Source organism: Gavia stellata, chromosome 14 (assembly GCF_030936135.1).
Source record: "Gavia stellata isolate bGavSte3 chromosome 14, bGavSte3.hap2, whole genome shotgun sequence".
Classification (NCBI taxonomy): domain Eukaryota; kingdom Metazoa; phylum Chordata; class Aves; order Gaviiformes; family Gaviidae; genus Gavia; species Gavia stellata.
This window is the reverse complement of record NC_082607.1, coordinates 16778851-16805370: the sequence shown is the minus strand read 5'-3', so window position 1 is coordinate 16805370 and position 26520 is coordinate 16778851. Positions and strand designations below refer to the sequence as shown.

General features: G+C 40.9%; 2 protein-coding genes across 2 annotated transcripts; one reads left to right on the top strand and one right to left on the bottom strand.

Moving 5' to 3' along the window:
* Positions 1-266: 266 nt before the first annotated feature.
* COMMD5 (COMM domain containing 5) lies at positions 267-18370 on the bottom strand. The gene is made up of 8 exons (XM_059824578.1): positions 18128-18370; positions 17880-18027; positions 14465-14625; positions 13300-13328; positions 9322-9372; positions 5224-5319; positions 3323-3398; positions 267-774 (listed from the first exon to the last, which is right to left on the bottom strand). Exons 1-8 carry the CDS (start codon positions 18368-18370, stop codon positions 673-675), a joined length of 906 nt encoding a protein of 301 aa, XP_059680561.1. The 3' UTR covers positions 267-672.
* Positions 18360-26520, top strand: FAM199X (family with sequence similarity 199, X-linked). Its single transcript, XM_059824518.1, has 6 exons — positions 18360-18556; positions 21451-21670; positions 23407-23556; positions 23894-24055; positions 25175-25435; positions 26350-26520. The coding sequence occupies exons 1-6, from the start codon at positions 18369-18371 to the stop codon at positions 26518-26520; spliced, it is 1152 nt and encodes a 383-aa protein (XP_059680501.1). The 5' UTR covers positions 18360-18368.

Below are 26520 nucleotides of genomic sequence, written 5' to 3'. Positions count from 1 at the left end.
GAAATCTGTGAGATCACTGCTATTTAGCCCATTCTGATCAGCCGGATAGACTTAGATTGCACCCTTCCACTTCTGCAATTCCATGGAATTAGTTCTGGAAGCTCAGTCTTCAGAAACTTCTTGATCCACAGACTTCCAGTTTTCTTCAAAATTAGCCTTTAAATATCCGTAGCTATACCTCAGTCACTTAGTAAGAAGCCAGACAGCAATTTTACTTACGCAAAACTCAAGTTTACATTTGTCAAACTAGAGTGCAGAGGTGGTTTTTTTATTTTATTTTTTATTTGAGATATTGCAGAGCTTTCTTATGATACATATTGACAGAGCTTCCGGTAGCAGGCTTTCAAAAATATTTAGAGTGATGAATCATAATCAGAAATAAATGACTCTTACCTCTATTAAGACAGTTATTTAAAAAATGTTTTGATGAATCATGCAAAAATGCTCACAAACAGCATTATATGTTCTCATAGATACACTTTTTGTTTTTCCGAAGTCTTATGAAAAGACCTTATGCTTTTAAGACTTCAATCAAAAAAATATTTACAGCAGCCATCATAAATGCTACACTGCAGTTCAGACAGGCAAAGTGGTGATGGTCCTCTGCTTTGCCATTCACAAAACACGCCAAGGGTTTCGGATCTGTTCTATAAACTCCCCATTTAAAACTGTTCAGTCTTGGATCTTCAGTACGCTCCTTTTCTCCAAATCATTCATTTCCTTCAGTATAAGGGCAACATTGTATCTCAGTTCTTGAAATTTTGCAACTGGCACCTGAAACAGAATATTCAGGTTAGAAAACATGAAACATCTTGGGAACTTTGACTAGAGCATGACTATGGATAAGGAACATTCCACAGTGTCAGCCCAATGTCTCTGAAAAGACTTTTTTTTTTTTTTTTTGACTTCAGGCAAAGGATTTGAGGTTAATAAAATTCAGTTAATTCAACTAATTCATCTGGGTGAAAAAGAAGAGTGGGAAAACCCCAAAATAACAGCTACATAGTACATTTTCTATACTGCCCAATGTGAGCAAGGAAGTACTCCGGAATGTAAACTGATGGCTGCTGTGGTGAAATGAGAGAGTCATGGATTGGAAGGAAAGTTAAAGACATCTGGAAGGTCGTGGAGCCTACAGAATTCTCAGGCAACAAATTCCAGATATTCTGCTTGTCCAAACTTGCAGGAGAAAGGAATTGAGCCTCAAAGCAAGAGACTTGGCAGCAACCTCAAGAGCAGAGAGGACTGGGCACTGTCTATACATGGAAGGCAAAAAATTTTGATTAAATATACAAAACATTTTCAACCGTGCAGGAGACTAATGGACTTCCTTTACCATTTCAAGCCTGAGAAGCCAAATGGATGGAAATCTATTATCTGTTAAGACAGAGAACCACATCTGTGCATAGACAAAGACTGGGTGACACAGATTAACATTAGCGCAGTGCACAAACGCATGTGCTTACAAGAGTACCAACAGCCGTCTAGCCAGTCCCAGGCTGCTCTCCAGAGCACTGCCTAATTTACCCTACTTCTTTGACTACACTGAAGACACACAGTTCTTTTGTCAGGGTCCCTTGTCATCCTTCTGCCTACTGTAGCAGAGATACCAATTATGTGAAAGGAATCCAACATCTGATTTGCATTTTCCATATGCATCAGAAATGCATAAAAAGGCATCATGTCCTTTTCACTTTTGACATATATATAACAAGACTCAAAATGCTGCAATTCCCATTGCTTTTTTAAAAAAAGAAAAAAACCTTAATCGCAGTGTGATTTCTGACAATGAAAAAACCAAACCAAAGCCAAGAGACCAAAAAGTGTAAATTCTCCTGTGGCAGAGAGATTCTGTTCGTAACAGAATTATCTTCTGGACTTACCATCTTATGTAAGCCCTGTTAGCAGGACATTCTGAAAATGTCCGAATGCAAGGAAACTGAAGAGGCGAGGACTGTATTTGCTTGCATATGGTACCTTGAACCAAAACACAGGTTTAACCCAAAGAGTTACTAACTGTGGGAAGACCACTCATCAGATACAGAAATTGTGTTTACAGCCAGGTCTTTGGCATTCAGATCTAAGCAGCAGCAAAGAGCTCATTCTAGGAGAAGCACATTGTTTGCTATCAGAATCTGCACTTTTGCACGTACTGGACAGCAACTGCACACCAACACATCTCCACTGCAGAAGAGCAAAGGGTCTTCCACAGACTGACAACAAAAAACCACTGAAGCAACCAGGAACAATGCCACCAAGACTTGACATTATATACCAGGAAATAAAGCCCCAAATCTAAACAGTAAAGAATATATACTAGTTTTTATTCTCACAAGTGAAACTTACCCTGTTGTAAAGGGTTAACCTGAAGCCCATGGCATCATTTAAGTTCCATGGAAGACCTCAAACAGAGCGTATGGGATGCTCTGTGCTGGACTGTTCACAAAGGGGTGAACTGGATCTTCCGTGAAGTCACACCCTCAGCACTTTGCAATGGAGCACAGAATTTGTGCCTTCCTAAAGAGCTGCCTTCTTGTGAAGCATTGTAACAGTAAAATCAGTCCACTTCTTTCAACCCACAGCGCTTCGGTGCTTCCTCCAGACTGCTGCTAACGCATGAAGTGAGGCCAAAATCTTTACAGAGTTCAGATGTAACAATCCCTGCTGTGCACTGAATTCCTGTATGCACCACCATGTTATTTATAGAACAAATAGCATTCCTTTTCAAAGGTTAAAAGTATGGAAGACTTTATGCCATCTTCTGGCAAGCCTTCACATATGGTTTCATAAATACTGCCACTGACTAATTCTGAGGTAAAAAGCAAAGAGTTTTTTTACTTTCTTTCTAGCAGCAAGAACTGTACCGAAGAAAAAGAGAATAAAACTACTTCTGCCACAGAAGAGAATGTTACCATTCTCTCCCAACTCTAGGAGGTTTAGAAGTGTACCATACATTACATACGCTACCCCAGTAATTTTCTTGCCCTCAAGAGCCACCACCAGGTCTGAAGGTTACAGTTGATAACAAAACCAGAATTTTTAATCAAACCAGATATTATGCAACAGTGTTTTTCAGTAATTAATATTCTTCCAACAAATGAGGTTTCAGCAAAATGTGTGTAGGAACAAGGTATGAAATGATTTTGATTGGCATTTTCGTAATATATTGTATACGGCTACACTGAACATGAAGGATTCTGAAGCAAACCAACCAATGATAATACATTGTTTACTAAAGCTTTAATATTTTAAATAGGAATTCAACTTTCTAAAAAGAACTTCAAGTGGTTTCTTTTTTATTTACTATGTCAATCAGACTTACTTCAAAGCGATGAGCTGTCCCATCTGAAAGCTTCATCATGATTAGAATGGATGGTTGCAGTGCACGGGCCAGCGAACTGAAATTATTTACATTATTAGTATTACAACAATAGACATCAGCAGTGTGATGAGTACAGCATTATGCATTAATAATTTCAGATGTTCATGTAGGCTTTACGTAGAACATGAGTAATTTCCATCACAGAGTCCTGTACGTGGCTGGCTGGAAACTCATAAACATAGGAGTCCTGTCCAATTTACCTCAGTATAGAGACTAAAAATTTTTTTAATAGTTTAGTAACTGCAAGTTTAGGAACATTTTCATCTGACATAATAATCAGTTTAGTGGAACTATGATAGGGATAAGAGCTGACCAAGTACTGCTAGTAATAATGCACAGTTTTCTTATGCAGTTTACCATGTTGCATTAATCCTTTCCTTCCATCCCTTCATACTTTCAACTGCCATCTCATTTGGGGAATCAAGCTCTTCCAGTCTTCATCCTAAATTTGTGGGTTGTTATTTTATTTGACGACCCAAAGAGGGGAAATGAGTCATTCTGGAGCAGCTTCCATCAATGGATGTTGCCAAAGCCTGCTCAGGTACTGACAGGCGTTACAGCCAGAAGCCATACCTCTTCGCAGAGGCTGTTGCTGGATGATAAACAAGAATTCCCAGGGGGGAAGTTAACTGGAAAGGAAAATAAGAGGAAGGAAAATAGAAAAGGATAACGTATTGCTCCTGTGTTGTCTGGAAAACAAATCATATGATTTGCCAGCAGCTTGCAAGCACTGTGCCTGAGGATATTTATCTGTACATTTTGCTCTTTTACAGGTACAGATTTTTTCTGCATAGTGATACCTGTGCGGTGCTTACAGCACTGCTTACCTGAGAGTCACCTGAACCAGTAGCTTGTGGCCATTACAATTTTAACTTAGGACCCTTTTTTCTTGGTTTCAGGAAGACTGTTCCTGGTTACCCACTGGCCTCTCAACTATGGCAGCAATGAGACTGCATTCTCCCTCGGATGCAGGTATTTGTGAATGCAATATGAAGTCACTCATGCTAACAATTTACACTACTGACAAATACTGGATCATCTTCCAATTTCTTTCACTCTGGTCCATCTTGGTTAGAACTAGACAAAGACCAGGAACAGCACAGACAACAGGTTTCTGTTTCCCTCTGGCTCTAGCCAAAGACCCATCCCTGAGCTGCCTCTGCTGTGGCAGATGGCAAGAAGCTATTCACTGCAGGCACACACAGGATGATCACAAAGGCCTTCACTCCTGTTCTGTGAAAGAAACTAGGAGGTAGATCAATGACCAACTGGTGCTGTTCTGAAGCCTCTCTTTATAGAATCTACAGCAGACTGTACAGGTGATGGAAAATCATTTTATTTAACATGTGCAACATACAAATGGTAGTCTACTTGATAAGTTGAATAGATGATTTCCCTCCCCTGCTCCAGTGAAATTGAGAGCTTGGCTGGCTGTGTGAGGCTCAATCCATCTAATTTGTTCAATCATCTCTGAGGACCTGTGGAGTTGTATCAGCTCCATTAAGTTTTAAAATATTGAAAGAGAGACTCAAACTTTGAGTGAAATGTTCCTAACACAGAGGTTTTAGAGATCAAAACAAATAAGGAGCCTATAAAGTATCATTAATAGAAGATGAAGGGAGCAGCCTGTTGGCAAGTCCGTCTTAATAGCAGTAATCTGTATATAAACTGACTTCTACACTGTTCAGAAAATCCCCTCCATATCTTATGACTTAATACTACACGCCAATCCCTAACAACAAGATACATTTTAACACCATTAACATTTTAAAGCAGCACAAGAAATCAGTTTAACCTTGGGAAAAATCATTTCTAGGGTCATGCAGGATTCTCTTTTATACCTTGTGGATATAGCTACGTCCACTCTCCACCTGAAGTCCTGGACACTTGGCAGCCTACTTCCTTGTATCAGAGCTGTGCCTTCGGAAGCAGGACGCCTACAGAGTAAATCAGAAACAGGAGATTGAAATGCAAATTCATAAAAGAAACAACAATGCTAAAGAGAAAATAAGATTCCTCAGAACAAACCTGACAGAACTTGTTTCTCTTCTATATCTAGCCTCATTTAGAGAGGTCTGAATGAGTGGAGACAGCTGTGCTCAGATTACCCACTTTTCCTACGCTTAATTATGGTTCATGATAAAAAAAAAGAGACCAAGTGACTCTGTGTAATTCCAGTAAACTGATGTCACTATAAATTTTAGTAAGAGTCACCGTGGTGGCTGGCATATCTATTATTTCAATTATATGCAACTGTGAGGCATAGAAAGGGAACTGCAAATAGATCTTTACCTTCATGCAGATCCAACAGGAACAAGCAAGCAGGAACGAGACAGATGACTTAAGCAAAAAATTTGGCATAAGGTCACTGTGCTCCTTCAGCAGAAAGCATCTATTATTACCTAGCAGCAATGTTTTAAAATATAATAATATCAGAGTGTACTTTGAAGTATATTAAAAAAAAAAAAAAAATCACACAGTGGTTCTTGCTAATCCAACATAATTTACAAACTCTAAGTTCCTTACATAACGTTCACTGCCAACCCCAGTACAACCTTCAAGATTTTTGTCTAGTCTAATGTGTAAGAAGCCAAGGACTTCATTTATTACTCATATTGCAGGAAGAATCCGGCTGATCAAGCCTCAGTTTATTTCTGCGAGGAAATACAGTTGACAGTGATTAAACTTCAGATGGTTGACAATCTTTAAAATTTTAACAGCATCTTAAGCTCTGGGTAAGTAAACAAGCCAAATCTGATACAAAGACGTAACAACCACCCATTTTTAGATATATATGCAGAAATGTCTTCAGAATGAGGTGACTCAGCTGGTCCATTCAGGAGCTAGTCTGGACTTCATGTTACTTACCTTTTTACCTTTTTTTTTTTGCTAAGCATCCCATGTCTCTGGAAGTTATTTACGGTACATTTCAAAGCTACTCCAGTACTCTTGCTAAGGGCAGGCTAAGAAACGTTACATCCTTTATCCATGGTGCTACACATAATCTAATTACAGACTTTACATCAGAAAGGAATCCTCTCTGAACAAATCAAGGACTGTAGGAATGATAGTCTAACATCCCTACTCAGATTCTTGTGCGTAAGTTAGCTGGTGCCTTTAGAAACTGCCCAGAAAGATTAATGATTTGATAAGGTACACAGGACTGACAGGCTGAGATCCTCTAATACTCCTGCATTTAGCAATGGCAACATAAGAAAGAATTTATCCTTTTTTTTCAGGGGGGTTGGGTGGTGTCAGAAGTGGCACACATTCCTAATAGTATGGTAAAGGAATGAGCAGAAAAAATAGATCAGTTGGTTCTTACTCACTGTCAACTACTGGATAGGAAGTAGGTCACCACAGATGGGTGCAACCATGAGGAGCTGGAGTCTAGAATGGTCATTAGCAGGATTAAACAGTAAGAACAGGCCTTTCTCTCAGTGGCGAGATGCTGCCAGAGTATTGCTTAATTTGGGGAATGCCTAAAAATAGCCACACTGCTACCGCTTCCTTAAGACACATTAACTCCCATCAGTGGAAGACAGTCCATTCAGTGCAGCACCAGCATTTTGGGCGAAGAAAGAGTAGAGAAAACAGGAAGATTTTCTAGTTAGCGATGGCGGGAAAGGTCAGCAATGCCCAAACAGAGGTGAAGCTTCTGAATATTATTAAGCTATGGCATTTCTGTTGCCAAACCACAAAGCTTTAGTTCTGGTCAGGACTGCACTTCAGTACCATTCCCTCAGAAAGAGTCACGGCTTTTATAGTTTGGTTTACGCTTCTGTCAGCACCTTCCCAGCTTGGACAAGATCACAACTGGAATTGCAAGAATCCTGTAAGGATGACAGAACGTGCATGGTGGCCAACATACATACAGAAATTATATAGGCCATTAATAAAGCCATTGATTTCTAAGAGGAATAGCAAAGTGGAGCAGAAAGGACTCAATGGATCTTATATCCAAAACCTATAGACTATAATTGCATTTTGTAAACTCTCTGTGCCAACAGCTGCAACATACTGTCAAGCACATAGGGCAGAAGGCAGAAGTTAGAACAAGTAAAGCACTATGGATCAGCTAGAGACCATCCAAATTATATGTGGAAAGGATGATACACCTGGTGACAAGAACATCATCTGCCAAAGGATGCAACTGAATAGCACTCGAAAATGAAAAATTAGAGAATCTGGAGCAGCAGCTGACCTAACAATATCAAAACTAAACACAAATTCTGGATGGTTACCTGTGCACGTAACAAGACATGCCTAGCAGGCCACTAAACAGGGAGAATGAATAAATTGGTATGTGTGAAATGCTGACAAATGGCACACAGAACCCACCCTCCTGGTAGAAACTAAAGCTACACTATTTTAAAAAAATGCAGTACATTTATTATAAACATTCAGAGACAGGGAAGTTAGGGTTATCCTTTCCCTTAAAAAAAAAGTTTTAATTTCATGCAGTTATTTGATGGTGTCAATGTGGCAAGCTTTTCTTTCCTTTCAGTCTATATAGCTTGATGGAACTGTGGGGACACAGAAATACAAATACCAGATTTCCAGTACTTCAGAGCTGTTGTTTAGTGAAGAAAATTGCAAAAATAGGATAAAATGCCAAGAAAACTATTAAAAATGGATTTTTCTGGGTTATCTAGCTCATACTGAATTTTTGATCAGATGCTAATACTTTTCTTACCATCACAATCATATATATTTACAACTCAATAAGCGTATGTATGATTCAGTGTTACTTTTAAGATTATAAAAGCAGATCTGTCTAGAAATCAAATCTGAGGTGCTCTTCTCTGGTCTCAAAACACAGAGCAAGATTACAGTGGATAATCACTGCTTTCGAAATGAGAAAAAGCTAAATTTTCCAGCATCGTGATTTCACAGTAGAAAACAGACAATCATGCATGCTTCAAATGACATCTAAATTTATCTTCTTTCTCCACTGCAAACAATATTTCCACTTTGCAACCATGAATTTTGCATTCTTAACACCTATAATTCAAACAGAAGAGCAAAGAAAAGATGAGAAGGCTGAATTTATTTTTACTCCAAGAACCTTTAGCTTTAAACCAAGATCTTAACCAAGGAAATTAAAAATATTTTTAACTTTGGTAGCAGCATTCAGACACAAGTGAGGGTAACTGAAATAGCACAACTATGATTATCAGGATTCCATGCAGAACATCTGGAGCAGTGCTAGGTTAGTGATGCTATGTGCTGAGTGACCTCAAGTTTCAAGGAGGAAAGTTTTGCATATGCAAAAAGTTCAAGCAATTTCTAGATGTAGAATAAACTAAATATGGTTGAGCAGAGAACCATATAGAAAAAAGGAATCCTTAGAATGGACAAAAGACAGGCTGTTCAAAAAGTTCTTGATTTAGTACTTTCTCTGGAGCTACTGAGGTATACTGCTTAGAAAATGAATTACACCTAGCAGAGCACTTGATATCTCATATGTGTCATCAAGTCACCCAGCGTGAATTCCCAATTCAACTGTACGTTAAGACTTGATTAAACGCTATCTGAGAAAGATTCCAGGAACCACAGCACGTGGAAGGCATATGTAGCTTGCCTCTTAACAAAGCAAGTCTTTCACTTCTGCTCTAACTTGCAATAACAATGATGATAAAAATGCTTAACTCTGCAATGCCTTTCTCATCTGTAGGTATACAGGTAGGCTACAGAATATTATAAAAGCCGATGGGTAATGATCACAGAAAAATTGAAAACTGGGATGAAAGCTACTTATTGCATATATAGCCATGCATGATGGACAGCATGTTATGTTGAATAAAAATAATGGGACAAATCTTGTTCTCATTAATTTAGAGAATTTTGCTGTTCCTTCAACAGGCCTGCGATTTTTGTCAGCAGAGCTTTGTGCAACCCTGCTGGCTGCACAATGCATAATACATGAAGATACTAACCTGTTACCAAAGACTATACTGGAAAAGTCCATGATGAAATCTTCTGGTATCCTTAAAGAGAAGAGCAATACAAAATAGTTAAGTGTTTTGTAACCACAATTATATGTCCTTAGCTACAAAAAAAATATCTATTCTACAACACAAAAAATGTGTCAACATTTTCCATCTTCCGTTGCTTAAAACTGCCATCAGCTCTTATGTAAGCACTTCAGTATTGCTTCAGTCTAGGCTCTCAAAAGGACAGCCTATGTTACTGTATCAAGAACGCTAAAAACTGTATTACATCTTCCTGTCCTACCTAGTATGGCAACAGTGAGTTTCAAAAGAACCCAGTATTTGCTTAACTTCTCTCAGTAAAGTCAAGAAAAGTTTTACTGATGGCTCTAACAAGTGCGGAAGGCAGGCGACCAGTGCGTGCCTTCAAAAATCCCAAACCTACACATTTCATTTCACTTTCACCTGAAGTGTAATGAAAAGAAGACAGAATAAATTGCTCCGTCAAGAGTAAAAACAGAGGCCCTTGTCGCTAAGATTACTTACAAAAGGAGCATATCTAACATGGGGAGGACAAGTATAAATTTGATGGGGACCATGAGAACTGGTCAAATAGACTAACTAGCACTCCATCCACCCTTTGCCTCTCCACTACTTTACCATTCCTCTGACATTGCTGTTGCCTGACAAACAAGCTGCTGTTGATTTTCAGTTCAATATATCAGGCTGTGAACTGCAAAGACTGCAGAGCAAACACTATCCATTCAGCTGCCTTTGCCACAGGGACAGTAACCTCCTACAGAGAGGCAGGTTGGACAAGTGGGAGAAGTAACTACTTCTGCTGCCGCAGTTAAATCCAGCACTCAACATGAATCAGTGCCCAGCAATATTACTCACCAGTGCCTTGAGATACACAGCAGTACATCAAAGAAAAATCAAAGCAAACAAGGAAGTTACCTGTCCTAAAGGGCTTACAGTGTCTAATGAACTCTCACAGTGGGAAGATGAACTTATTAGAGCTTGAATCCTTAATGGAAGAAGCGGGTTTAAAACACATTTTTAACTGGTGCTTGGATAAAACTGAATTCATATTAGCAAGGTAGTTATCTGAGGCACACTGGGAAGTGAGGAGGAGGGACTAGACAGTGCTTTTTTGGCTGCATGTGTCTTTCTTTCAGAAGAGACAAGAGTCTATTTCTGCAAACATTACTTATACTTCCCATGCAAGTGTATCACTTAATCCATCCTGATGATGACCAAATATCCTCTGTATGTAGTGGCATAGCTGGAAACAGGGGGTTGTAATATGACTACTATGATACCTGTCACAATACTTGCTTGACTGTAAGAGCAAGTGTTACTAAAACAGAAGCATTAATGCTACCTTTGAGCTTGCATTATTTTTGCTGTGCAGTTAATGATCGTGCTGAAAATTCTGTTCCTGGCTCAAGCAGCTTACACAAAACCAGCATATATTAAGCAGATCAGACGCAGAACATGACACAGCTCAGTCCTGAGCTACAGATGGCAATCAGTTTTCAAAGGAACATTCTGAGGAAGGGACTCAAAGGGCAAGGAAGAAGGTGTGAGGATGTCTCAATCCCGTGTTATTGGCCTGAGCCATACAGTTATTAAACAACCTGAGAGGGGAAGGAAAAAATAGCACCCACAATTTAGAGTGAATTTATTCTCACTGGCTCAGCCACTCAGGCCAAGAAATAGGGAAAACAGAATGGCAACCCTGTGAAACCAATAGTATTGATCTAATTAATCAGAAGCGGGCATGTCTCCCAGCCTCTCTCTCCACCAAAACTAGAAGTCAAGACCAGCTGCATCACCAGGAAATTGAGAACTACAAGCCTTTATATGGGTGGAATTAGGCCAATCTTCAGCTTCACTGAAGGAAACAAAATAGAATGCAGGAGAGGTGAAAAAAAGGTAACCTGGCTGAAAGCTCAAACCTCTCAAAAGAAGAAACACAAAAAAAGGGAAATAAGCAATATTTCTGCCTTAAAATGCAAAATACCTGCCCAAACACTGGGTGCCAATAATGCCAAGACACTGCTGTTCAACTGATTACACGTGTTCTTCATGCACATGATTACAGGATGACCTACAGGAGCCACTGCAGAAGACATACATGTCTGAATGTAATTAGCAGGTGCCTTAAAAATGAGCAGGTATTTCACCTCCAAACCCAAGTGCATTGGGAAACATAGGAAATGACATTTCCCATAGGAATCAAAGATGCTAAAGGTGCTACCAAATTTTCTAAGTTTCATAGCTTGAGAGTAGAAGCAGCTACTTAGTCGTCTAAAAGTTTAGCCACAAGGTGAAAAGAGCTACTCACAGGAAAAAAGACTGTCAGAGATGGAAGTTAGGAAGAGTCCCAGTAACGTGAGAATCATGGGAGCATAGCAGCAACAAGCAGCACATAAAGCGTACAAGTCTGCAAGCAACACAAATGCAGTTACCTGAACTACTGCTGCTGTATCAGTCATGTTAACCAGAACAACAAGATAGAAAAGATTTATCGAGATATAAAAGATATAAAAAAGATCATCCAAACTGAAAAGTGTCTTCATAGTTCCATGAATAATCCATAAAGTAAGAAAAAAACCTACAAAAGTGCAAGGCATTAATGTGTAGTCAAATGACAAGGACAGGGGCCTGGGAGTCTGTATTTCTAGATACAGCCAGTGTCCACAGCCAGCCCAGCCAGTGACTTCTGGCACCCCTATATACCAACTTTCTCTACTGCTCAATAGGGGAATATTCACCCACCCCCAGAGACCTTGGCATGGAGCTTTTAGTGCTCTTCATTATTCCTTAATCACACTGAACACATTCTGTGTGCACCTCAAAAAGCACCAACTCCCACTGGGTCAGAAGCAATTCATCAGTTTCTTACTGACCTACTTTAACCTGGGTGTGAACTCCGTGACGTGGTAGAGGAAGCAGCTTGCGTTTTAGCTCACAAGACAAAACGCAGGCCCAACTCCAGCACTGAGCTGCAGAAAAAATTTTATCAACTAGCAAGGCACCTTTCATCATGGCCCCAATTACACCTTTCATTGATTACACCCCGATTACGTGTCTAAATCTGCAGCTTTAATTTGTCTGAAGTTGCTCATAAAGTAACTTATGCTTGTGACTCTGCAGAACAGAGTCTGAGGAAAAGGCCAATTTGCAGGTTAATGGACAAATAAGGATGAAAAAAAGACAGAATTAGAAACATATCTATTGTTTCTCCTAGGTAGCAATCAGAATGCTAAGAATTATGGGAAATTAGCATTTTCAAATAATTGGGCCTTGGTGCAGAGGTTTCTCTATAGATGAAAACATAAGCTGCTGTTGATGCTGCTGTTGTTGTTTCCCTCATTGCTACTGAATATGGAAATAAGGGAAAACCTATGAAGATCATTAGCATCTGATGCCTAGCTTTTAGGATATGAACTTCTCTTCAGAGATACTCTGAACAGACTGATACAGATTTTGACTAAGTCTGTAACAAACGTTATGCTTTCTTGGGTAATGGGCAGGAGAGACAGTAGCTGAACAAGGTGGTAGGATTTCACGAGTGTTATATCATTGGCCTTTCAAAGAAGAAAAAAAGTAGGGCAGTTTCTTAGCTTCTGAAATGTTACCACTGGCTTACCAAACATGTTAAAAAAAACTGCAGGGCAAGGTGGGGATGGCAGAGAGAAGGTCACTCACATTTGCATAACCTACATTACGGACTAAATTAGACCAATCTCCCCAGCATGTGAAATTTACTGCTCGTGCTCAGTGCTAAATCAAGTCTTACACAACACCTGTTTTTTCTCCTCTGGCTTCACATGACATTTGGCAACAGATCTATGATGTGTTATTTACAGGTAATTTTTATACCAACTTTGTTGTGTAAAAAAGTTGATTTGGGGAAGTAGTTACATAAAAGTTATGAAAAAACAAACATTAAAAAACAGGCACAAACAGACATACCTGAGCTCCTTTAGGTCTTCCTTAAAAACCTGGAAAGACAAGGAAGGTGAAATTTTACAGGATGTAGTCTTGAAAGATCATTTCTTACCTAGTGAATCAATAGTGGTTACTTGCTCGGCATCTCTCCCCATAAGTTTTAGTCTCGAGCGCCAGTAGTTTTGAAATAACAGGTTACATATTGAGAAGAATTTCTGGAAATGTTCAATCAAGTTGTGAGAAATTAATTTTAAAGACCTAAATCTCTTGGAAGCCTTTATTTTTGAAAACAACATCCCTGCCATTTCTTTTACGTAGCTATCCATAACATATTATTCTTTCATAGTAATTATGTGCCCTTATTCACAAATATGTTTTGCAGTAACTTGTTTAAACTATGACAACAGAAAGGAAGTGGCGAAAGATAAGCTCTGAATACTAAAAGCATACTTTCACTATGTTTCGTGCAATATATGAGCTTTCCCAGGATGCCTGGGTAAATACAAAAACAGTATCTTAAACAAGAGAGAGGTGCTGGAAGCCCAGAAGTGGTTCACTCACATGAAAATAAAATGAGAAAAGAAAAACTGTGAGGTAAAGTAACATGAAAAAGGAAAGAAAATAGCCTTGAAGAAGGAATAGGGGTTGGGAACATGGCAGATGTATACATATTCACACAGAACACCCATAGCATAAGCAGAAATAGCACTTTCTCTCCATTTTCACTATATTGTTCTGGCCATAAGACCTTCCTTCCTCTATGGCAGATGTATGAAGAAAGGCAGATAAACAAATATGAGAAATTTTAAGTGTGGACAAAGTGAGCGGTATGTGTGAACACACAGGGTAGGAGAGAGAGATAATGCCAATGAAATAACACTTTGCAATGGTTTCTTCTGGGGTTTTAATTTAAGAGTGAAAACAAACATGCACAGCAAACAAGATGCTGAAGCAGAAGATACAGGAATCTCTTTCCCAAAGCTTAAATGCTCTTCCAAAAAGCTCACTGTACGTCTACCCAACAAGTAAAATAATAAGCTCTAGATTTTTAAGAGTTTCTTCCAAACACTGTAACTTGGAGCAACATTTTTATGTGCAGTTCCCCTCCCTGACAAATAGGGTTTAGATGGTAACTCGCGTCTGACGCAGCCTTTAACTTATCAGGACTCAAAGTACTCCCAGAACTTACTTCTTGTTTGAAAGTTGATAAGGGGAGTCTCAAGGCTTCTCGGAGAAGGGTATACATGCCAGAAATGAGGAAAGCAAGCTGCTCTTCTGAGAGATCAGTGCTTTCTGCAATCAGCTTGACAGATTCCTTGCAGTCTTTTCCTTCCAATGCATTAACAGTGACTGTGAATAAGAAAGCAAAGCAAGATCCCTTTAAAAAGAGGAAGACCTGGAGACCGTGAACGTTAACATAAACATGTCTATGATTTTACTTGACTTAATGTACTGACATTTTTCCTGATGTGAAACTGTCACTTCAGGTCTCTGTAAATACATCTGATCATCCGCCACCACGGGTCAGTCTCACAACACTTTACCAAGAGAACTTCAATGGATTAAGCTTTTGCATTGTAAAATTGAAGATGTTTTCACTGTTGAAATTTGTTCCAGTGGGATAATGCAAAAAAAGATTAAAAAATTCATTGCTCACAAGTTCAAATCCAACTTGAGCTTCTATCAACAAACTTGTTCACATCAGAAGTCTGCTTACAGCCTAATTACACTTCTGATACCCAGGAAAAAAGAGGATTGAGAGAGTAAACAATTTAACACTGTCCTCCATCGTTTCACATAATTAATTTATCTTGCAATGTCAGTAGAGAGTAACGATTAAATGAGCAAGGAAGCAAAACTAAACCTTCAAGTCTTGTAGTTTGCACAACTGTTGATAATACAGACTTTAAAGGAAATTACTGTTAACCCATGTAGCACCCATGTAGCAATATTACACACTAATAACTAGTGTGGGTTTATTTCCATCTTCATAATTCAGTTATTTTTCCTTTTTCCATATATGCACTGGCTTATATAAATTTCTGTTGTCATGTCAGCCTCTGTCCTGCACTGTGATCAGTCTGGACGGACTGCTGGAGCCACAGGAAGTCCCACTGTGGATAAAAAAAGATTACTGACACAATCCCATTGCAGGATCGGGGCATTAGATTAGTCATTTATAATGAGCCATATTTAGTGCTGTGAATAAAACATGAATAGTTAAAAATGGCCAGCAAGTGTTACTGAAAGCCAACACTAAGAGATTAGCTTAATACTAAGGTTGAAAAAAAAAAAAAAGAAGTGTTTTAATCAAACTACCAGCCTTCCTTTTGATATTGGGTGAGTTCCACTGCCTACTGTCTTCTAATTCTGAATGAATTCTCTTTGCTTTTCACATTTTTAAATGCACACCAAATTCAGTGGCGAGTCCGGGATCATTCACGTGGCTGACTGAATTTGTCTGGCACTGTCTGCATGGCAGATTTTGCACACAGTAGCTAAGATGTACAAGGTGCTAGTACCAAGCTTTCCATGCTGTCTGAAAAAGACTCTGCTCTACAACAACAAAACTGACTTAGAGAAGAGTCCATTTACTGGAAAGGCCAAATACCGATCAGCACTGAGGCCTGTCTACTAGATTGTGCCCAGAGCAGGGAACAGGTTGCTCTTTACCTACTTAAATACAACTTTGATCTCTCTTCAAAGAACAATAGGTTGCTTATCGTTTTTAACTAGGCAAGTTTAATGACAATATTGGTCTTCCTTCTGTTGACCAGCCCTAATAACTGGTTAAAAATACATGTCTTCTTTTATAACCTACTTGCATTTCCCTAGAAAACAAGATTTTTTTACTCAGTATAGCTCAGGGAACTCGGAAATATCAGCTGTACCAACATTGCCAACACTCAATCTGAGGAAGAAAAAAAAGAATAACACAAAAACATCCCAAGAAAATCTCACTGCTGGGTCATTTGCTCCTAGTAGATGCCTGAGGTCTCAAACTTACACTTGCAGTTTAGCAGAGCCTGCAGTAACACTGGCCGGATAACCCTGAGATAATGGTATATGCAGTTTTTACATCGTGAACTGAGCAGGCATATAAAGCAGCATCTCATTTTTTGTATTAGTTATTATTTAGCAATAGAGTAACAGCAACAACCTCAAAAAACTAACTTGGTGCCAGTGCCAGAGCAATTTAGATATACTCTGTTGAAATCCATCATGTCTTCAAAGACTACTAAACCTTTAAAGGAAAAACTATTGTCCTGCAAGCTGTTAATCACAGACCAGCAAGCGCAGAAGATGACTGGAGAGTTCTGCACGGTCTGGAGGCTGTCTCCACCTGCTCTGGGGGATAGGGGCACTTGGGGGTACCAGTGCGGTGGGGGTACCTGTCCCGGCTGCAGGTGGTTTTGAAGGACTGTCTGCTCCCTCTACAGCAGGAATCATTTATTGCATACCTAAAGGCAGGCGATAATTTACACCGACATTAAATCCAGATGGGGCTTAGGAGACGGTCTGGCGTCCAGGCACTGATACAACTTTTTGGTCTCTGTTGCCCCTGCACTAGACAGCAAATATGGTTCAACATCTATACTTACTTTTGTCCCAAGTGCCTCTGCCTATACGTAGCTTTATTGCTTTCAATTATTGTAAGGAAACCCTGGATACATTGCTCCATTTCTGACACTGTGCAGCAAGACCTTTAAAGACAAACCAGCAACCAGATGCTCTAAGTCCTTATTGACTCAAATCAGGAAGAAAAAGCCTGGAAGAAAGTTAGCTGAGAGAACGTGCATGTAAGGGCCGCAGCACTAGGCCATGCTGTGCAGCAGCTGGTCTCAGCTGGCCACAAACAAGCTCTGCTTTTGGTCTGTAATCAACTCTTCGATTATTCTGCAATTATTTTGCACACACTAATTTACTCACCCGAGTAACTCTGGTTTTGGTGGTCAGAGATGCCTTGAGGAAATCTCACCAGTCTTGCCTTACCACAGGGAGAGGCCTCACAGACCAAAACCCAACAAGCAGAGCGTTTACAATCTCACAGCCCCAACTTCAGAACGACACCTGCGCTTTGAGGTTCCTTTATTTGCTCCTGCAGGTTGTGAAAATACCCATGGGGTCTCCGACCTTCACGTGCCCTACACAACCCGACCGTGACTCGACCACTGGCTCTGGGACTGAGGGGTGAGAGAGGAATGATTTTAACAGCGCTCAGCCTGAGTTTGGGGGGCATCCGTAGCTGCCGAAGTCCGTACCTCATTCTCACGGATTTCACAGCATTTTAGCACACAACCGAGAAACCCCGACATTGTATCTACCCCTCAGCTTAGCCTCCTGCAGGGAAAAGCAATGGGAAGCGTCCCAGGAGAGCTGCCGCCCTGACCCTCCAGCCGTCCCCGCCTTCCTGAGAGGATCCACGGCTGCCCCGAGGAACGCGGCGCCGGCCCAGCGGGTCCGGCTGGGAAATCCCTCCCGTCCCCCTGCGGCGGGGCAGCGAGGGCCCCTCCCGCGCCCACACCACGCGGAAGGCGGCGGGAAGCACCGGGGCGGGGCGAGCCCCGGCTGTGTGCCGAGGGCCGGCCGCGCTGGGGCCCTACCTTTGAGGAGCCGCCGGAAGGTCTCCTTGCCCACGTCCTGCACGCCCCGGGCCATGGCCTCCACCTCGGCCGGCACCCGCGGCCCCAGGAAGCCGCCGCCGCGGCCCCCGCCGCTCTCGCCGTGCCCGTAGGCCGCCGCCGCGGCCTTGCCCGCCGCCGCCGCCATGGCAGCGCCGCCCCGCCCGGCGCTGACGCGCCGCCCCACGCGCGGGACGGAGGGCGGGGGCGCGTGCTGGGGGCGGGCACGCGTGGGCCGCCATCCGCCCTCCGCCGCGGCAGGGGGCGCTGTGCCGTCTCGGCGCGGAGGGCCGGCGCCGGAAGGAGCCCGCCACGCCGGCCCCGAGGCTGAGGCGCATCCCCTGGACCGGCCGCTCATGGCGGCGCCTGCGGCTCGGCCGCTGCGTGCGTGAGGCGCTCGCCACCTCCTCCTCCTCCTCCTCCTCCTCGCCGCCGCCGGGCTGCGCCGGAGCCGTTCCCGCTCCCGCCGCCATGACCGAGGAGCCGTACGAGAAGTTCCTGGCCCCCGAGGAGCCCTGCCCGCTGCTCTCGCACCAGCACCCGCCGCGGGGCGGCAGCTTGAGCCTGAGCGAGGAGGGCTGCCTGGACGTCAGCGACTTCGGCTGCCAGCTCTCGTCCTGCCACCGCACCGACCCGCTGCACCGCTTCCACTCCAACAGGTCCGCTCGCGGCTCCGCGGGGCTCCCCGGCCGCTGCCCGCCCGGCGGACCGAGGCGGCTGGGCCGCGGCGGCCCGGTGATGCCGAGCGGGGCCGGGGCGGGCGGGCGGCGCGGGGCTGAGGCGGCCGGAGGCGCGAAGGCGGCTGCCGCCCCTCGCCGGGGACCCGCCGGGCTGCCCCTGAGGCAGCGGCGGGGTCGGAGCTGCCCGCCCAGGCGGGCCGTGCTGGTACGAGCCGGGGTACGGCTGTGCTCCGGCTGCGGTTGCCGCGGGCAGCCCGCTCGCACGCCCCTGCTTGGGTCACGCTTGCCTTTGGCAGGGCCGTGCACGGGCTTAGTCTGGGTTTGGGTAACAGCGTTACAGTTGTTAACCGGTCTGAACTCGGTCGTTTTTTAAGATGTGTTTATTCCTCTCCGAATTTCTTAAAACGCAGTTTTTGCAGGATGGGCAACTAGAGAGTGGTGTGCTTATAATAATTACAAGCAGGCCTGGCGTGGGCACCAGGCAGACCTGTGGAGGTTCAGAATGAGTCAGGAGGCTCGGTGACTGCACCGATTCCTGCAGAAACATTACCAGCCCATGCTACTAATTAAGGGCAAATTATTCTGTCTGTAATTTGTCGAAAAGGTCTATTCTAAAAATGCAAATGCAGCTCTACAAAGAAATTCCAGTTGTGCTTGTAAAATCGAAACTGAACAGTCCTGCTTACCCAAGAACCTAATTCTGCTACTATTTATGCATAGTATTAATCTTGTATATAGCAATAGCTTTTTTTGAGAACAATTTGTGAGATTTCAGTCTTGAACGTACGTGTGGGATAGTTTTAGTTCCTGTTCCAGAGTCGCAAGATACTTTTACCGGTTATAGTGTTTCTGCTACACCATAATGAAGAGTGAATAATGAGGTAATCTTTCAACTGAATTTGTATGAAATCATAGAAATTACACTTCAAAAGTGTCATTCACAAGGGCAGTCTCTTAATTATAGATTCTTAAATGATTCAGCATGAAGAGCCTTGATCAAATATGATACAGTTTCATGATCTAGTTCTTATATCCTAAGACCTGATTATGACATGAACAGTAAGATTTATTTGTAGCACATCTGTAAGATGTGTGTGTGATATTCACCAAATTTGCATTTAATTCATTTCGTACGTTTCTCTTTGTATTGCCTTTCACTTCCCGGGTGTGTTTTTCAGGCTTGCTTATTTTACAAACCCAGGTTTGTAACCCAGGCATCTTGAGTGGGTATTTTACTTCTTTGGGCAAGGACGTGCCCTATCTTGCACTGATTAAGCCATTGCACATGCACGGCTCAATCTGTGGTGTTCGCATAAGGCTTTCTATTTTTTAAAGTTACGAGTAATTTTAATGTAGTTCCTGCTTCTTGTTAATCCAGTTCACCCCAGCAAGTACAGCAGGCCCCCCGAGGTATGAGAAGGTGAGGGCTGACTGCCTAACCTGTGATGATACTGCATACCTGGAGTATCTGTGTGTAGCTGGTTGGTGGTAGAGCCCCTGTACCTCATCCTGTGTTTTGATGGGTCTGGAAGCTTTTCATCAGTATTTCATGAATACTGAAACTGTAGTAATGTTCGAAAGCATGCTGTGTTGCCATACTCGTATTCTGTTCAATACCCATTGATTGCCCTGCCCGTAGAAGTCTGTACCAGTAAAACATCGCATATGTATAAGGTATGTAGACAGGGAGGGAGGGCAAGATCTCCTGGATCTGCTAAAAGGAAAGTTTTTGAAATGTCTTTAACATTGGATAAAATCACTGAATGGCCCAATAGATGTGGGAGTGTGTTAATCACAAACATACTTAGCCAAGCTGGTATGCAGCTTAAATAATGATGGTGAGGACCAGCCTTCCTGGGTGATGGCATTGCTGAGCTTTGCAGCTGGATAGACGAATGTTTGTCTAGTTAACCAGGCTGAAGTGGATAGGCTGATGGAACAGGAGATGATAGCATGGGTTTCTGTGGTGAATTTTAGAAGCCCTTTTCAAATTGTTTTGGTCATATAGCAGTGCTGTGCTGACTCATATTTGTCTCAACCTACTTTTCACCGATATGTAAAATAAATCTGATTTAATGAGCTTTTTAAATTCTGGCTTACTCGCATCAGGGTAAAAATCCTGTTCTGTGAAGTTTTAAGTCCTCAATTGCTTTCCTTTAGCAACAGCTTTCACTAGCTTTTTAAACAAAATTAGGAGGAGGAAAAAAGTGTTTAGTTTTGCAATGGTAGCATTTTCACACAGGTCATTTTCCCATCTTGCGCTGTCTCATTCCAACAGCATGTCCAATATTTTTGGCATGCAGAGTTGAAAATAATGAATAACGGAGCCTTAAGTATATCCATAATGTGTTTCCTTAATAGGCCTTAGTTTTGTGTGGGATTATCAACCTAGAATTTCTTTTTGACTCTTATTTGTCCTGAAGTCCAATTGATTTACTACTTAGTTTTACTTATTTCAATTTACATGGAAGTTTCAATATCCCAACATATGGGAAATTGTATTTTTAGTTCAGTGTATTTAAAAAAAAAAAAATGAACCAACCAAAAAAAAAAAAAAGGCAATTTACACACTCCAGGAATCATGACTCTGAGGTGGAAAGTGTTAATCTATCAAAATAAAGGTGTAATTATACTAACTGTATATGGATTTTTACCTTGCCATTTTTAATGTTGAATTCCCTTTGGTGTTGTTTATGGACCTTTAAAAAGATTTTAAAGTAAATACTTCAATTTACATAATTATAACTTATGTGTAATGTTACTGACAAGCAAAGTCGAGATAGTTTTATGAGGCTTAAAAGAACTAAGCATTTTTCAGGACACATGATGCCAATATGTTTGCTGCTTTCTATTTGTTTTGTCCTGTTTTGCAGGTGGAACTTGACGTCTTGTGGAACCAGCGTAGCCAGCTCAGAGTGCAGTGAGGAGCTGTTTTCATCGGTTTCTGTTGGTGACCAAGATGACTGTTACTCTCTATTGGATGACCAGGAGTTCACCTCTTTTGATTTGTTCCCCGAGGGCAGTGTCTGCAGTGATGTCTCTTCCTCTATCAGCACATACTGGGATTGGTCAGACAGTGAGTTTGAATGGCAGGTAAATTAGTTCTGCTGTAAATGTAAAGTTTTGTGTAGACTATTAAGTGCTGGGTTTAGCTTTAATTGAAAAGTCCTCAGCATTTGTTTCTTGGTAACTACTGAACATAGGAGCAGATATCTGAATCTTCAGCAATAAAGAAAATATTTTGTTCCATTTTATTCCAGCATTCTTAATCTGGAGAAGAGACTGAAGTAGTTTGGTTTTAGTGACCAACATGTGTCTTGTAGCCATGAGCTTAGATCCTTTGTACTGAGGATCTGCCCTGCTAATGAAATCTGGTTATAGATGTCTGCTTCCAGTGATTTGGTTATATTAAATATTCCTTTGGAATGGAGTTGGCACCTAGGGAGAGTGTAGAAGCTCTTGCCATAGCCTATTTCCATCTTTTTTTCTGTGCTGGTAAGAGTACAGAGCTCACTTTGTCTCACCAGGGTGGGAAAAGTGTGAAGGTGAATCACATCCTCCTTTTTCCTAGTCTGTATTGGATGCAGTCCTGGTCAGGTATCTCTAGTTTGTGGTAGTTGTCTTTGTTCAGCAGTTTTTCAATTGTGATATGCAAATCTTTTTATATGTTATATACTTAAATTGACTTTTTATATTATAGACTTAAATCAACTGTGAACGTATACATATCTTTGAAATAGGAAACATGGTGCCTCAGAATATACTGAGGAATAGTTTTAGATTTTGTCATAAAGCTTAGTCAAAGCATGTACAGAGTCTTCTAAGTGCAGTACAAGGACTGAAAACGCTGATTTCAAGAAAGCGCAAATCCTGTTCCAGAAGATGCAAATTAACTTAAGATAACATGGCCTGAGACTAGCTCTGAATTTCTTACTGTTTTAGTCTAACTACTAGTCTCTATGGATATTGTATCACAGAAGTTACAAGTGCATTTGTATAATGCAGCCTGTAGGAACAACTCAGATTAGATCCCAAAGATTCAGGGCTTCACTGAGTTGTGAAATTTTAATTGCCTGATAAACTCGGTGACTGTTTTGAAAAGAAGCAATTTCCCTTGTCTTAGCTGACAGCATGTTTGATTAGTAACTAGGGTTTTTTTATTATTCTTTGTTTTTTAAAACAAACGTTTCCTAAGAGACATACTTGATTGGACTTGTAGAATTTTGGAAATACTTTTTTGTAGCCCTTTATGGTGTTACCTGGCAGAATCTGAGCATGAGTAATCCAACTGTCATGCTTTAACTGGAAGTGTATTCAGAAATTACTTGTCAGCTGTATAAATGAAGCTAGCTAAAGTTCTGCAGTTGCTTCCAGGAAAATGACAGTGATTTTAATTGAATTGTCTAGTGTAATTATGGGGTGTGGTATAAATTACAAACCTACTTTGAAGTGATCTTCCTTAAACTAGACTTACGCTTTAAAATGGGAGGTTTAGATTTAGGTTTGGATTGTAATGGACAGTTTACACTGATGGAGAAGGGAGGTAGTTGAAATGCCACATCATTCTGCTGTTTTCTTAAATGCAAATTTTTAAGAAGAGTATTGATAAGTAGAGAATAGTGTGAATTGACTGCTGCACTTGCTGTTTGTTGAAAGATTCAAAGGAGTGCTGCAGGATTATGAGTAATTATTAAGAAGTTGTTAGAGTACATAGATAAGCGATGCTTTGCTAATTTGATGGTATGTTTTGAATTGTTAATCGTGTTAGAATGACTTTAAATCTGCCTGCTGTATTCTAAGGCTTTGTTCTTTCCTTTGCATATTACAAGTTGCCTGGCAGCGACATTACAAGTGGGAGTGATGTACTTTCTGATGTTATACCTAGTATTCCGAGCTCTCCTTGTCTGCTTCCGAAAAAGAAAAACAAGCATAGGAATCTTGATGAACTTCCATGGAGTGCAATGACAAATGACGAACAGGTGAAATTGACTTTTTTCCTATGTGAGAACTGCAATATACAGAAGAACTTTCAATTAGTGCCACATCTTAAAAGACATACTGATTGCTGTAGGTGTACGTGTAGACCTATGCAGTACTGCTTGATTTTTGAAACTAAATCTTCTTGTCTTTTGCATCTGTAGTAGGCAGTTAGTGTACTCAAGTTTTCACCTTGAGTTTTTGAGTATCCTCAATGAGGCTAGAATTGTAGGAAATGTGGTATTTGAGCACATTTTATTCTGTTGGTCCTTCCTTTTTTCTGTCACTCATTTAGAATCCATAATACTTTACAATGACCTGCCTTTCTTTGGGTCCTAGGTTGAATATATTGAATATTTGAGTCGCAAAGTCAGTACCGAGATGGGCCTTCGAGAACAACTTGATATTATTAAAATTATTGATCCTACTGCTCAGATCTCACCTACAGATAGTGAATTCATTATTGAATTGAACTGTCTCACAGACGAAAAACTGAAACAGGTGAGTTAACGTTTGTACGTACGACTTTGGGGTTTCAGCATCTGATATGTCTTGCAAAATCTCTTACGGAGTTGTGATCAATTTTTATACATAATCATTAGATATAGGGAGATATACTAGAGCACAGTATTGTCAATGAGGGAAAATAGAGTTCAAAAGCATATTGTATGTATTAAACCTTTATATGAAAGACTGTGGTTATATATTCTCAAGATGTGTTAAGCCTATGCTGGCGCGTCTGTAATGAGTTACGCTGTGGGCCCAGCACTGCTTATTACAAAGCGTGTTCCACTTTGACTATCACCTGGTTGAGGATCTTCATTTGCTCACTGAATATAAATAAGCATTTAAAACTCCAAAGGATTGGAATTCTTTGGGGAGGACCATAAATTTCATGTAAAAAAGGATATAGAAAAATGCATTTTAAGGATGTTACAAAATACAAATTATAATGTAGAAGGGTACCCGATTGGTATGGTAGATACATGCTACTGTCATCTTAAGTCTTTGTTCTGTTGTGATGTGTTGTTGGGAAAAGATGCAGTACCCAAACAAGCTGAACTCCTCAGTGTTACTCTGTGTTTGTGATTATGATGAAGGTAAAGATTGAAAATGGAAAACATTCACTGCGCTTATGGGCGTGGCCTATTTAATATTTCAAACATTTTATAAGTATCGTCTTAAAGTAGAAAAGTACTGCTTTCCTTACAGACACTTTTGTTTGAGTACACCTAGCAAAATAAAGGGTTTTGATACATTAGGTAAACAACTTAGTTCAGTTGAACTTGACTGATACTCTCGTTTGGTGTTATAATAACATAACAATTATGTAGTAGAAAACTTGGGGGGTGGGAGAGGGGAAACACCCCCAAAACTCGTTACTTTGTTTTCTTCCTTCCGTAATGAAGTTAATATTAACTTAGTTCTTACTTAATTCTCTTGATGACTGTCAGATGGCTTTGGATTTAAGCAGCCACAGCAAAATGTTTTAAAAGAGTAACTGAACTGATCCAATAACTTGATCATTATTAATAGGCAAATTGTGTTTTTACCATGAAAAGGAGTATCTCAGTACAGTACTTATCAGGCCTTAGTAATTCTGCTGCCTCTGTTCTAAAGGTGAGAAACTATATCAAGGAACACGGACCTCGTCAGCGGTCTGCAAGGGAAAGCTGGAAGAGGAGTAGCTACAGTTGTGCAAGTACCAGTGGTGTGAGTGGTGCCAGTGCCAGCAGCAGCAGTGCCAGCATGGTCAGCTCAGCAAGCAGCAGTGGTTCTAGTGTTGCTAACTCTGCTTCAAACTCGAGTGCCAACATGAGTCGAGCACACAGTGATAGTAATTTGTCCACGAGTGCTGCAGAAAGAATCCGGGATTCAAAAGTAAAGTTTCTAATTATGTCCATGTGTATTAAGCTGTCTAACTTGTTAAGGTTGCTTATGTGATCTTAACTGGGATATTTGTACTGAAGGAGCATGGTTAGTAACTGAGGATCTGCTGAAGTTACCTAGCTAAACCAATGCTGACTGTTTCCTCTGACATGACCATAAGAATTTAAACTTGTGCTGTTCCCATCACTTCTCTTCTAAGTGAAAGCCTGATGTTTCTATGTAGTAGATCTTCTCAATAATTTTGTTTAGATTAAGGTGAGTGGGCGTTGAGTAAGGGCTTATGCATCTAACTTAATTCTTTGAATGAACACACAGTTTAAAAAAAAAAAAAAAATGTTCAAGTGATCAACCTAATCTAGGCATAACTTCTGGATAGTAAAGACAGTCTTCGTTGTGCTTTTTTTTCCCAAGACCTTTTTCATCAGACCTTTTGAATCTTCTTCAGTTTATTCTTCCAACATGTTTCATGAGATTACTTGGTGAGGAGTGACCTACTGAAGCATGTTTCAATTAAAGTAGTACTGTGGCACTTGTCCTTTCTCCATAATTTCAATTTCAAGTGTGGAGAAGAGGAGCAGTTCCTGCTTGCTCTTCAGCATCTCAGGTTGTTATTGTAAGACTGTAACATTTCCCCTGCAATAAAGATTCTTCTGATCAAAGACTCAGCTATGCAACATCACAGGGTGATGTTGTGCCTCATAACTCAGACGTGGTAAATGGTCTTGATATTTTGCTATTAGATGCCATTTTGGATGAATGTTTGCACCACTTCTGAGAATTCATTTTAGTTATTTTTTTCCACAGCAGACATTATTTTAGAGGTTAACTTATATTTGCCAGTTTTAAAGGTGGTTTTTAATCTACAGAACAAAATCTTATTTTTTGTCTCTTCTCTATTTTGACAGAAACGTTCCAAGCAACGGAAACTACAGCAAAAGGCCTTACGCAAGAGACAGCTGAAAGAACAAAGACAAGCTCGTAAGGAAAGACTGAGTGGATTATTTCTTAATGAAGAAGTGCTCTCTTTAAAAGTGACTGAGGAGGACCATGAAGGAGATGTGGATGTTTTAATGTGA